This window comes from Lynx canadensis, chromosome F1, assembly GCF_007474595.2.
Source record: "Lynx canadensis isolate LIC74 chromosome F1, mLynCan4.pri.v2, whole genome shotgun sequence".
Classification (NCBI taxonomy): Eukaryota; Metazoa; Chordata; class Mammalia; order Carnivora; family Felidae; genus Lynx; species Lynx canadensis.
In genome coordinates, this window is record NC_044319.2 from 39362799 (window position 1) to 39376139 (window position 13341).

Below are 13341 nucleotides of genomic sequence, written 5' to 3' on the forward strand. Positions count from 1 at the left end.
CAAATGAAACACTTGTAAAATACTTTTTTCTGGTTGGGAAAATGAAACTTTCTCATTTGAATAGTACTGATATTTGACATCAGAGATCTGACCACAAGCCTTTCAAGGTGCATGTTATTTTATCATCATATTTGAATATAAATTCAAATTAGTGTTTTTATATTTTAAGGTAAATGAGCATTTGAAAGACATTATGGAACAAGAACAGAAATTGAAAGAACATCACACAGTTGAAGCTCCAGGAGGTCAAAAGGTATATATTTCAAAGAAAATAAGTTGTCTTTATGAGACTATGTATGTTCACATGTATGTGTTGTTTGGGAAATACATATATTAATTAATAGATATGTTCATTAAATTGTTTTTTGGTGGTGTTGTGTGCCCTAGAAAGCAGGTCATAAATACCAAGTGAGTAGAAGTGCAAAATGAAGGTTAATCGGGTGGAGGTATTTAGGAAAAATTGTTAATGATTAGAACTCAATTTGTGGAGTACTTGGCAGAAATAATAGACTTTGCCTTTGGCAAAACGTATGAAACAACAGAAAACATTTTCAGTGTACCAGCCTTACAATGACTTCTCTTAAGACCAGCCTTTTAAATATATTCCAGTAATTGTAAGTTGTACATATGGTTATTCTGTGAAGAAAGAAGCAACATTAATATGGATTCATTCTTTAAAAATTCGTGTGGCTTTTAGAGTTTCCTTCTTTGAAAATTTGTGTTTTTGTTATAATGAGAGCTCTTTAATCATGTTGTGTAACATTTGAATTGAGGTGTAAGAAATTATTCAGCGACCTTATTTTCCAATTTGGATTATTTAAAGTTTATTATTATACAGTTTTTCTATTCATTTTGGGCTAATGCTCCTGGTCACTGATACCTCTGTAAGAAGAGAAAGAGAAAAAAGGAAGGAAAGGGAAAGCTGTTTTGTGTATTATCAACTTCAACAGAAAACTTTGTGGGAGACCACCTAAAATTTTGTCAGAACTTGATGTTTCCGCATCACAGTGAATTCCCTCATTTAGCTTACTGACTAGCTCCTGAAAATACTATCCATACTTGATTCTTCATCCTAACTTTGTTGATGTCCTTTCCCCCTAAAGGTACATGAGAATGGAAATCTTTTTTTTCATCACCCAGATCACATACTCCATTTCCCTGCCTTCTACCAGCTTCTGCCTCTCTCTTCCCTCCTGCTTCCTCACCCTCCCCCACCTCCCGCCATTGCCGTCCTTTCCTATTAGTTTCCCTCCTTTTCTCTTTCTCATCCCGTAGGAGTTGAAACCTCTGCCCCCAGTTTTGTGCCTGGAACTAATTGGGAGTAAGTTAGATGGCATCATCCTAAATTATAATACTAATGGCCTTTTTCCTTGATTATTTAAATGATTAAATCCTATAGTATTGCATACACATCATGAACTAAATAGGGATTTTATATGCTGGCATAGGACCCAATAAACATTATTTCTGTTGGGGGAAAAATGCCATTTGTATTCCGAACAGAGTAAGTAAGCCTTACTTTTCTTAAAAGCTATATGGAATCTGGACACTACTTGTATTATACCTCTTTGACTTTTTTAAAACTATTTTTTAAGTTTATTTATTTATTTTGAGAGAGAGAGCATGAGTAGGGGAGGGGCAGAGAGATGGAGGGAGGGAGGGAGGGAGGGAGGGAGGGAGAGAGAGAGAGAGAGAAAGAATCCCAAGCAGGCTCTGCACTGTCAGCACAGAGCCTGACGAGGGGCTTGAACCCACGAACCATGAGATTGTGACCTGAGCCGAAACCAAGAGTTGGATGCTCAACCAACTGAGCCACCCGGACGCCACTACCACTTTGGTGTTATAATAGCACTTCCCCATGCAATTTCACATATTAACCTCACAACCAATATTTGTTAAGTGAATGAGTAAATGAAGGAATGAATGTGATTCATTTTTAAATATGTGGATTAATACATATTTTTATCTTAGCACAACACGTTTTTATTTTCAAATGAATTTTCTTTTTTTTCCCATTGATAGAATCTCTGTGAAATCTATGTGAAATTGACAATGTCAATTTTACATAGTCTTACTGCAAAGTAGGTATCATCATCATGAAGAATCACTCTGTGACAGCATAAACTAGGGAAAGCAGTCTCTATTACCTAACAGTGAGATTTTTGGCATTTGAACTAGTTGATTTGGCTGGAAATTTAATCATTTCATTCTTGATTTTTATTCCTACAAAGGCAACATTCTTGACCCTGTCCTCTTTTTAGGGATGAGAGAATGACTTGCTCTTCCTTATTGCTATGCGATTGGTAGGAAGTTGCCATGCCTTCCACCTACTTAAGCTAGCTTGCCTAGTGACCCAGATGCTAGCCATGTTTTCTATGATTTATCCAGCTATAGACAGAGCCCATGGTGTTGGATGATATTTCTTACTTTTTGTCCTTGCCCACCTATTCCCAACTTAGATGTTCAATAAAATTTATTTTATGAAACTTTTTTTTTACAACCATCTTCTTAGTAAAATACATGCATACGTTGAGGGATACTTGCACTGTATATTGTTAATGCTGGATGAAAAGTAGAATTCCAAAGCTATTTCTTTAGATTGTTAAATCTGCTAATGGTGTATTTCTGACTGTTGGATTGGTTGGTGTCCTTAAAAGGAAGGCATTTTAAGTAGTGCCATGTTTTAGGAAAATGTTTTGTTTAAAAAGTTTACTAATGTTATTTTCTGTTTGTTTTTTTTTTTCAAGTGCTCTTTTGCTTCTAATATTCATTTTTATTCTAAAGAGGATGCCTAGTTAAATGTGAATTTCAGATAAACACCAAAAATTTTTTGGTGTAGTTGCATGAACATCTCATATTTTTATTTGCTAAATCTGGCAACCCTACGTAAAAGATCTCTAAAGTTTATAGCCATGACATTAAGCACAACATTCATTCTCTTAAGGGGTTTGTACAGAGTGCTATGGCAAAATGAGTATAGACAAAGTAGAATAGTTCTGCCACTGATTAAATTCATGACTTTTACCAAGGCACTTGACCTCTCTGGGCCTCATTTTCTTTATCTGCAAAAATTTTAAAGTTGAATTAAATGGCTTCTAAATTCTGTGACTAAAATGATTTTCAAATTTTTCCTTCTCAGTATATTAGTAAAAGTAAGGAATTCAAAGCAAAAGGTTAGTGAAAATATTAAGCAGTTGGTTATCATAAAGTTTCATATATGTATATGTTACTTGTAGTTTTATGATAACTGTGGAATACCTAAGGAGGTTTTCTAGAAGATGTGGGACTTGAACATGGCCTTAGTAGGTTTTATGATATTTGCAAAGGAGGACACTAGGTCATAGGGAATAACATAAGTTACAAGTAAAATGTATATTTAGGAATTGGTAAGTAGACCATTTGGATATTCATGGGTTTATATTCCTAAATTTACAGTAGTAGCTCTATAGAGAGTAAAGTTTGTTTCTCACAGTATTAAAAGATACATGTCTACTCGGTGCAACATTCTTCACTTTTAAAACAGAAATACTGGTGAGATATTTTATAGAAGGGTGGGAATTGGATTAAGGAATTGCCTTTGGAGAAAAGAAATTAACTGAGTTCTAGTTGCTTTTCATTTAAAGGTATAGTCTCAAAATAGACCACACTTTCCCCAGTGAAGACAGTAGGTGAATGCTTCTACATCTTTGCTTGATTACCTCAGCCTATGTGAATTTCCACTTTGACCCGAGTTCCTTAGCAATTAAAAACTATGACCAACTTTTAAAATTCTTTTTATTCAAACAGTACTTTAGATACTATTGGAAAGAAAATTTTTAAAATAACATCAACTTTTTAAAAGTTTTGTTAAATCCAGTTGTTTTTGTTGTTTGTTTTTTAAGTAAGCTCTAAAGCTCTGTGTCCAATGTGGGGCTTGAACTCACAACCCCAAGATCAAGCAAGAGTCACATGCTTTACTGACTGAGCCAGCCAGGCACCCCAGAAGAAAGAGTCTAAAGTCAAATACATTTGGGAAATGCTGCCTTGTCTGTGCCCCTTTAAAAACGTTACAACCCATTTTAGTACATTGAAGGCCTACATAAGAAGCCTGTTTCTCAAATATATTTAATCTTTGACCTCTTCTGTGAATGACTTCTACTAACATCCTGTGGAATTACTGTTATTTGCAGCATGCTTTGGGGAACATTGATTTGTAACCTATAATTTTGTGATTGATGAAGTTGCCTATTTCATATATAAATATATAAAACATTTAAAGTTCTAATATAGTACATCATTCTCAGATACATCATTTGATTTGATTCTTAGACTTATTTACCTGGTTTCTTTTTCATACCATTATTTCAGTCAAATAATTTTGAAGACTTCACCTGCCTAAATTAGATCATTTTTAAGGAATTCTACCCCTAAGATTCTATTCTATAATCATAGTTTATTCTTGTGTGGACTTCTGTGGTCAGTGCTGATTCTTTCTTTATACCTATTGCCAATATACTATTTTTCTTTCATAGTCATTTACTTGTGGTTACTGGTAAAGCAACTTCCCAATCTAGAATATGCCTCTGTTGTATTATCAACCTATTTAGTATAGTTAAATGAGGAACTTAGCATTTTAAACATATTTAAAATTCAGAGATGGTACGGTGATATTTTTTCTCCAAGCAATATTTTACAAAGATGGCTTGCCCTAGAGAGATGTAAATATGAGTTAGGTATGCTAGCACTATGATTTTCGTCTTTGCCTAAGAACATTGTAGAACAGATTTCTTTAACAGATATATAGGTGTTGTTGGATACATTTGGATACAGACTCAACAAAGATTTGGACTGGTATAGACTTAATATAACATTTTTTTTAATGTTTATTTTTGAGAGAGAGAGAGAGAGAGACACGAGTGTGGGCAGAGGAGGGACAGAGAGAGAGAGGAGACACAGAATCCAAAGCAGACTTCAGGCTGTCTGCGCAGAGCTTGACATGGAGCTCAAACTCTCGAACCGTGAGATCATGACCTGAGCCGAAGTTAGGTGCTTAACTGACTGAGCCACCCGGGTGCCCCCTTAATGTAGCTTTTTAAGAACATTTGTTTTGAAATATTTCAGACTTCTGAAAGGTTTCAAGATAGAAAAGAACCTTGTATACTCTTGACCCAGATTCATCAGTCTAACATTTTGCCGCATTAATTTTCTCTCTCTATATATGTGTGTGTATGCAGGTATGTATGTGTGTATACACACACACACACATATACATCATACACAAACGCATATGTATGTAAATGTTTCTGAAACATTTGAAAGAGGGTTGCACACATCATATCCCATTACCCCTTCGTACTTCAAGGTGTATTTAAGAACAAGGCTGTTTGTTTATATAATCAAAGTACAAGTGATTTAATGTCAGTATCATACTTTGATCAGACTTAGAGCCTATATTCCACTTTCGTCACTTGTCCCAGTTGCATTCAATTGTATATTATAATTTTTTTTCAGTACAAGATCATGTCATGTATTTGGTTGTCATATCTATAGTCTTTAAACAGGACTAGTTCTTTAGCTATTCTTTTTTGCTCGTGACCTTGACATTTTTTTTTTTTCAACGTTTATTTATTTTTTTTGGGACAGAGAGAGACAGAGCATGAACGGGGGAGGGGCAGAGAGAGAGGGAGACACAGAATCGGAAACAGGCTCCAGGCTCCGAGCCATCAGCCCAGAGCCCGACGCGGGGCTCGAACTCGCGGACCGCGAGATCGTGACCTGGCTGAAGTCGGACGCTTAACCGACTGCGCCACCCAGGCGCCCCAACTTTGACATTTTTAAAGAAATCCCTCCATTTGTTTTCTTCTGATATTTCCTCATAATTAAATTGAGGGGTTGTTTTTTTTAGACTGGAATGCTATATAAGTTGTGTCCTTCTCACAGTATTATATCAAGAGGCACATGATACCCAGTTGCCCCTACTAGGTGATGTTGATTTTCATTAGTTGGTTAAGATATTGTCTGGTTTCTTAACTTCATGGTTATTATTTTTACTTTTACAGTAAGTAATTTGAGATGACATACTTTGATATTTACATTTGACCCTTGAAAAATGCAGGATCTTAGGGGTGCCAACCACCCATGCAGTCAGAAATCTGATTATAACTTTTGACTGCCCAGAAATTTGGCCACTAGTAGCCTACTCTTGACTGGAAGCCTTACTGATAACATGAACAGTTCATTAACACAATGTTTTGTATGTTATATGTGTTTTATACTGAATACTTATGATAAAGTAAGCTAGAGAAAAAATGTTATTAAGAAAATCATAAGGAAGAGAAAATACATTTCCAAGATGGTACTGTATTTATTAGAAAAACCCATGTGGAAGTGACCTGTGCAGTTTCAAGCCTGTATTGTTCAAGGTCAACTGTACTAATTTTAATTTGCTCAATACTACAATATGTATATAATAGTTTCAGAGTCTCTATATGTATACCAATGTGAAAAAGAAACCCACTAAGGAGTTTAAGATTTGTTTGCAATTCTTTTTTCTTCTTCTTTTTTGGTTTGTTTTACCCTTATAATGCTTTTATATGTTTCCCAGTTTTATTGAAATATAATTGACATATGGCACTGCATATTGGTTAACATCCGTCATCTCATGTAGTACAATATAATTCTTCTTTCTTTAGATTGATAATATATGGTCAAAATACTGTGTTCTGAAGTTGCTTGGGTTATTCCTTTGAAATATATTTGGGTTTATTGGTTTCTGTTTTCATTTAGTTGTAGTGACTTTTTTGCGCCATCCTTGTTGATTTAATGTTGTTTTTTTGAATATATAGAACATTATATGATTTCCAAATTATATTAATTCCAAAAGTCAAAACTCGACAAAAGTGATAATCAGAAAGGTATTACTCCCTCCCTGTATCTCTTCTACCTCTTTCCTACCCCTCACTCCCTGCTGACCCTTGTAGGTAACCAGTTGGTTTATCCTCATTTTTGTTTATTTATATATATATATATATATATATATATATATATATATATATCACAGTATTATATATTGTTTTATATATAGGTAACAGATATATAACAGATATATATACTGTTTTATATATATATATGTTTTTTCTCCTCTAACAAAATATATTTAATCTTTTGCAATTTGTGTTGTTCATTAACAGTATATCCTGGAAATTACTCCATACAGTCCCTAAATACCTTCCTCATCCTTTTTTTGCAGCAGCACAGTACTCTGTTGTGTGTATGTACCATAGTTTATTCTACCACTTTCCTATGGGCATTTAAGTGTTTTCTAGTATCTTGCAATTACAAATAATACTACAAAGAATAATGTCCTTCTGTATTCTTGGATTTTCAGGGTAAATACCCTAGGACTTGGATTGCTAGATTGGAAGGTAAATGCATTTGTAGTCTTGGTAGCTAGTGCCAAAGTCTCCAAGGGGTTTGTGCCATTTTACACTCCTGTTGGCAGTGCAGCATAGCTCTCAGACCTACAAAAGAGAAGACATTTCGGTCTCACGAGTCGTGAGGTGACAGGTCACAGCTCTAACTCCTTAAAGAATTCCAACTTTGTGAGGTCTCCAGGAAAGGCCCGGTCAAACCAGCATCCTCCCAAAGTGGCTTGAGAACACCTAGAAGAAGTTCAGGAATTATCCCAAATCCCAGAGAGGTTATAGATACCCGGAGGATGACATAGAGCTATTTGGGGAGTATTAATGGCAAGTCCTAAAACAACTAACCAGAATTTACGATGAGTCATACATATGTGTGTTGAAGACAGTGCAAAGGAATGCTGGAAATGGGAACTATTCCAGAAAATCTGAACTGCCCAGGTTGGCCCCTGTCATCAGTAAGGACTTAATAAAAATAAGAAATTTTTCACTTGTTGTCTGTGGCCTTTTAAAATGTTTTGGTCTCATAATTACATCTTAAAACAGGATTTGAAGTTGCTGTTGGCCTAGTTCTCTGAAAAGTAATAGGAGGGGAAGTTGCTATTCACTTCAGAAATACAGTTGTCCTTCAGCAAGGAAATTTTGCTGTATATTTGAACTTATTGAAGTATGAGTTTATAACCATGAATAGCATAGATATTTATTTGTTCTTTTAGTATATTTACTTTTTTTTTTAGTCATATTTCCTTCAAATAGCCAATCTATATGGTTTTCCTGTTCCCTTGAATACGATCGCTGTCACTAAATTAGGTCCGTGGAGAGGTGGGAAGAAGGCCAGAGCAGTCTGAATTAGTGAAAAGTCACATTGAATATTTTACAAGATATATGGAGTAACTTGAACCTTTACACCTCTCCTGTATTGAATAATTGGCAATAAATTGCTTTTTATCAGTTTCCGTATAATGGATTTTTCTAGTCTCAAAAAGAAGAAAACCCGTTTTTGAAGTTTCTGTTATCTGTTGGAATCCTGACACATTCTCAGTGGCTTCCTTCTTTTTGCTTCTGCTCTTATACTTTTTATGGTTATCATAACTGCAGTTGCCAAAGACTTCTGGTTAAATGACAGATTAAAATATATGCAACAAAATTGTTAAGGTTATTCTTCCTGATGCAATAAGAAAAACTTACTGGACATGTTCTCTCTTTATGGAAAGTTGGAATTTTTCTGAGTCTTGAGATGACATTTTTTCTGATTCTTGAAGTTCTTGAAAATACTTTATTCATATTATTTTCCAAATAGTCTTATTTTTACAGTTAATTTTATGTAGGAAAAACTTTTTTTTTCAATTTTATTTTTAAGTAATCTCTACATCTAGTGTGGGGCCTGAACTCACAATCCTGAGATCAAGAGTCACACTGAGCCAGCCAGGAGCCCCTGTAGGATAAACTTTCTACATAAAAGTTGAATATGAATTTTAATTCAGACCCCATTTAGTTTGGTTCATTCAACAAATGTTTATTCAGGGCTGTTAGAAATTGTGCTAGGAAATACAGAGTTAAACAATCACAAATTATTAATTCATATTAACTGAAATTATGGGTTTATTGTATTTATCATTTTGAAGAAATAAAATTATATTCTTTGGGATACCTCCAGATAGTAAAATTAATAACATTTATATTCTCTTTATGTAAGTAGCTACTTGCCCTAGAGACTCTGTAAAAATCTTAGTAAGAATTGCCAACTAGTCTTCCGTCCATTAATTAAATGAAATTGTCATATAGTTGAAAGAAATTATGTTTTTCAAGTCTGCAATGCGTTTTGCTTTATTCGTATATTTACTGATACAGTCTTTCTTCTTTTCCCTTGGGAAAGAAACACTGCCTGATCAGACTTGCTTTACTAATGTTTAAGAATGATAATGATTGCAAATCTAGCTCTAGAATCTTTCTACTTGCCTTTTTGTGATACAGTTTTATTTTTTATTTTTATTTTATTTTTAATGTTTATTTATTTACTGAGAGAGAGAGAGAGAAGGAGGAGGAGGAGGAGAGAGAATCCCAAGCAGACTCTGCACTGTCAGTACAGAGCCCGATGCAGGGCTCAAACTCATGAACTGTGAGATCATGACCTAAGCCAAAATCAGAAGTCGGATGCTTAACTGACTGAGCCACCCACGTGCCCCTGGATTTATTTTTTAATATGATGTGTGATTCTAGAACTCAGAAATAAAATTCTTTGCTGCCAAAGTATACAGAATATCCTGAATATCTGAAAAATGAATTTTTGTATTGGGAGAGGAGATGAGGGGAGGAGAAGGTGGAGGTCTTTATTAGTAGGAACCTGTATATTTAAAGTATTAATTAACATTTAAAAAATACTATGAGAACTATAACTTGGAACTCCACTTTCAGAAACTTTACTGTCACTTGTTAATTGAAAACCATTCTGATGAATTTTCCCTTTACCTTTTGCTTTCCCTTTTTTCCCTGCTGCTTCCTCTGAAGTCTCCTTCCAAATGGTTTTGGAAACTGGTTCCAGTAAGTTTGCCCAACTACTTCAACTTGCTCTCCAGAAGTGTAATTACAGAATGGTATTGTTTATGTCTTGCTGGTATAATCATTTCCTGTAATTCTGTTAGTCGCTGCATAGAGATTGGATTTTATGGTATTTGATCATAATGTAAAATAAAGAGATAAAAAAATCTGGCCAAAATTTGGATTAGAAGCTTTAAAAATAGTTTAAGGTAACCATTATTTTGCTAGTCCTACTGATATTTACAGACTGTCGGTAAATAGGTGTAAAAAAAATGTATGGATAGAGATTCTCATTAGTTTTAATAACTTTAGGAGAAAAGTGAGTATGAATTGTATATGTAAATTTTTTGTATTTTAAAATATTTTTGAAGGAATCATTTACTTTCAGCCTGAGTTGTAGGGTACATTTTTTGTTTGATAAAAAGTGACATATTCCCTGTGGTCCTACCAGTATTGGACCTAAACTGTATTCAGTTCTGATTTGACCTGAAGGGTGATTCTTTCAGGATTAAATCTGGGTGGATAGACCACGTAAGAAGTATTTTATGCCCTCAGAAATAAAAATATAACTTAGAAATACAATATAATGTTGAAAGAGAAAATATGATGCCCTTTTAAATGCTAAATTTCTCAGTTTGTAGAAAGAATACAGAATGTCTCCATGCAGTAACTTTATAAAGCCATATAGTAAGATAAAGTGCAAAAGACTCTATAATTCTCATGAACTGCAAATGGGAGTTGTACAGGACTTGAGGATTAAGTTGATTTACCTGATACATCTAGGATATAAGCTTCAGGAAAATGTTTTAGCATACCACTCATAAATCCCTGATAGTCTATTCTAAACCATTGGCATTTAGTGCTAAAGCCTCACAAGGCTTTGTGTGTGTGCCTTGTACAGAAGTGCTACTTGGCAGCAAGCAGTAGGACAAGTTACACAATTCAGTTCTTTGTTTCATGACCCTGAGTGCTCGACTCAGTCCAGTTCAGACTGTAGGCTGAAAACAAGCTACTCCTAGAGATCTGGGAAGTTTGGGAATGAGCCCAGCCAGTTTGGAGGATTTCTGAGAGGGAGACTATTTTGTTTCTAGCTGGCCAGAGAAAGGGGTGTAAGGATCTGGAACTGTGGCTTACTTACCAAATGTGAGAAGGGTAGCTTAAGGCTAGAAGATGCTACTGGTTGATTTCTTCTTTCTTTCTCTCCTCTCCCTTCACCTCCTCTCTCCTCTTTTTTCATGGTTGAATTTTAAACTGTCTACTAGCAGCAAAGTAAGGGAGTTTTCTAAGGATATTAAAATCAATAATCCATTGAAGAATTTATATAATGCATGTATGTAAATTTTTTCTGAATATAGGTACTCTGAGTTTGGAACATACCATTCAGTGTGGATGCCTGGTGTGCACTGATTAAAAAGAACAAGCTCTCTGAAAATCTTCAAAAGGAAAAAATGTTCCATGAATCTTGGGTAGACAGAAATAGGAATAAATAATTCTTCATTAATGCATATACTTTGCTGAGGGATATCACTTCACCACCTAATAGTAAATATTCTTTTTCAGTAAATTATTTTTCTGTTCTTATTCTCACAAAAGTATTTTATTTCATAATTATATTTGAATTATAAAATGTAGAGATGACCAGTTCAGATGGAGTTAGAAGAAAAGTTAGTTTTGGTTACTTTTTAAAAAACTTAAAATGTCAGTAACCAATATAATCATACATTTTCCTAATAAAGTACTTCGGTATGCATCTTCCTTAAGTCATCAGCATTATTCTCTTGGCTTTAGGAGAGCTAATAGCTAGTAGCAGGCCAGCCTTTCGTTATTGCTGGCTATGTGCCCAGCAGTGTGCATGGCACTTTACGGGCGTCACCGTACTTCCTCCTTCAGTGATCCTGTGAAATAGGTACTATTATTATCCCCATTTTACCTATGGGGAAACTGAGAAACGAGAGTTTAAATGATTTGTCCAAGATCACAGAGCCAGTAAATGTCAGAAACAGGATTTGAACCTAGGTCATCTGACTCAAGGGCTTGTTCTTGTCACCACTGAGTTCTACAGAACATCTCGGTTTTTAGGAAACTCTTGTAGAGTTGTATCTGGTCACACCAGGCAGTCTTTGGAAAACAAAGATTTCTTCTGTTTTTCTGAGGGGGAACAGAAATCCTTACATTTGCTCTGTCATTGAAGAAAACCTCACTTGGGAGGGTTTTTTCAGTTCCACAGTTACTACACTTCATTTATCTTAACATTCAGATACCAAGCCAGAATATCTTGGTGATATTCCAGTTCCTCAAAGTGATATTTCTTATTGCCAAATTTCCTGTAGGAATAGTATCATATTCTTAGACCTGCTCCCCAATTTTGAAAATTCTTACAATTCTGCTCAAGTGGCACTCTTGCTCTTCCCATAAAATAACCTGTGGTCTAAATTCTAGCATTAAAATAAATGCATTTTATTATCTGCAAAAGGACAGAACTGACAATTTGGATGCAAAGTGTTCAGAATCTATTTTGTGATGCTTTTGTATTTAAATGTTTAGGCTAAATGTCATTTCATATAAATTGGCAATATCATGTTATATTAAGTACTTTGGAAGTATAATGCTGTTGCTCTGTATTTTACTTTGGTAATATTTGGTATTATTTAGAAAAGAAGGATGTTGGTGAGTAGTTTTTACTTCTCTTGATTTGTATTACTGATATAATCTACAATACTGGTTTTTTTTTTCCTGTATGTTGGCTGCTAGTTACTGATTTTCATCTCTCTCTTTTTTTTTTTTTTTTTTTTATTGTAGGCTCGTTATAGGAAGGAGCAAACATTGCTCAAGCAATTGCCTTGCATTCCATTGGTAGAAAATTTGTTGAAAGATGGTACAGATGGCTGTGCTTTAGCTGCTCTTATTCATTTTTATTGTCCCGGTGTGGTCAGATTAGAGGGTAAGTGTTCCAGTGAAATATTGCTGGACTACAGAATGATGGTAACAGATATTAAGACAACAGTAACAGTATTTAGTAAGTAATGAAGGCTCTTAAAGAACCTTCTTACGAATCACCCTGAGGAAGATAGCTGAGTAGGTGTGGTAGTGCTAAGTCTTTTTGTGGAGTGACCACTATGTTTGTATGAGTGTGTAAACCAGATTCCACGTAATTGTGTGTTTGTTCTAAGCCACTAGTTACAAAATGAATATGAAATGTATATTATCAAATTAGCCCCAAATCATCACCTTGCTCTTTTCCTATTTGAAGATATTTGTTTGAAAGAAACCATGTCTTTGGCCGATAGCCTGTATAATCTGCAGCTGATTCAAGAATTTTGCCAAGAATATTTGAACCAGTGTTGCCATTTTACCCTGGAAGACATGCTGTATGCTGCTTCATCCATAAAGGTAATTTGTTCTT

At 34.7% G+C, this 13341-nt stretch overlaps 1 protein-coding gene across 7 annotated transcripts in view; it reads left to right on the forward strand.

Annotated features, from left to right (window-relative positions):
* Positions 1-13341, forward strand: part of CAMSAP2 (calmodulin regulated spectrin associated protein family member 2) — a 113096-nt gene that overhangs the window by 72403 nt on the left and 27352 nt on the right. For 4 of the 7 annotated variants that reach the window (XM_030302230.1, XM_030302232.1, XM_030302231.1 and 1 more), the window contains exons 4-7: positions 170-253; positions 9909-9941; positions 12738-12879; positions 13189-13328. In XM_030302230.1, the coding sequence (XP_030158090.1) occupies positions 170-253; positions 9909-9941; positions 12738-12879; positions 13189-13328 (399 nt within the window). The remainder of the gene's footprint in view (positions 1-169; positions 254-9908; positions 9942-12737; positions 12880-13188; positions 13329-13341) is intronic. The other 3 variants (XM_030302234.1, XM_030302235.1, XM_030302236.1) reach the window with 1 other exon arrangement.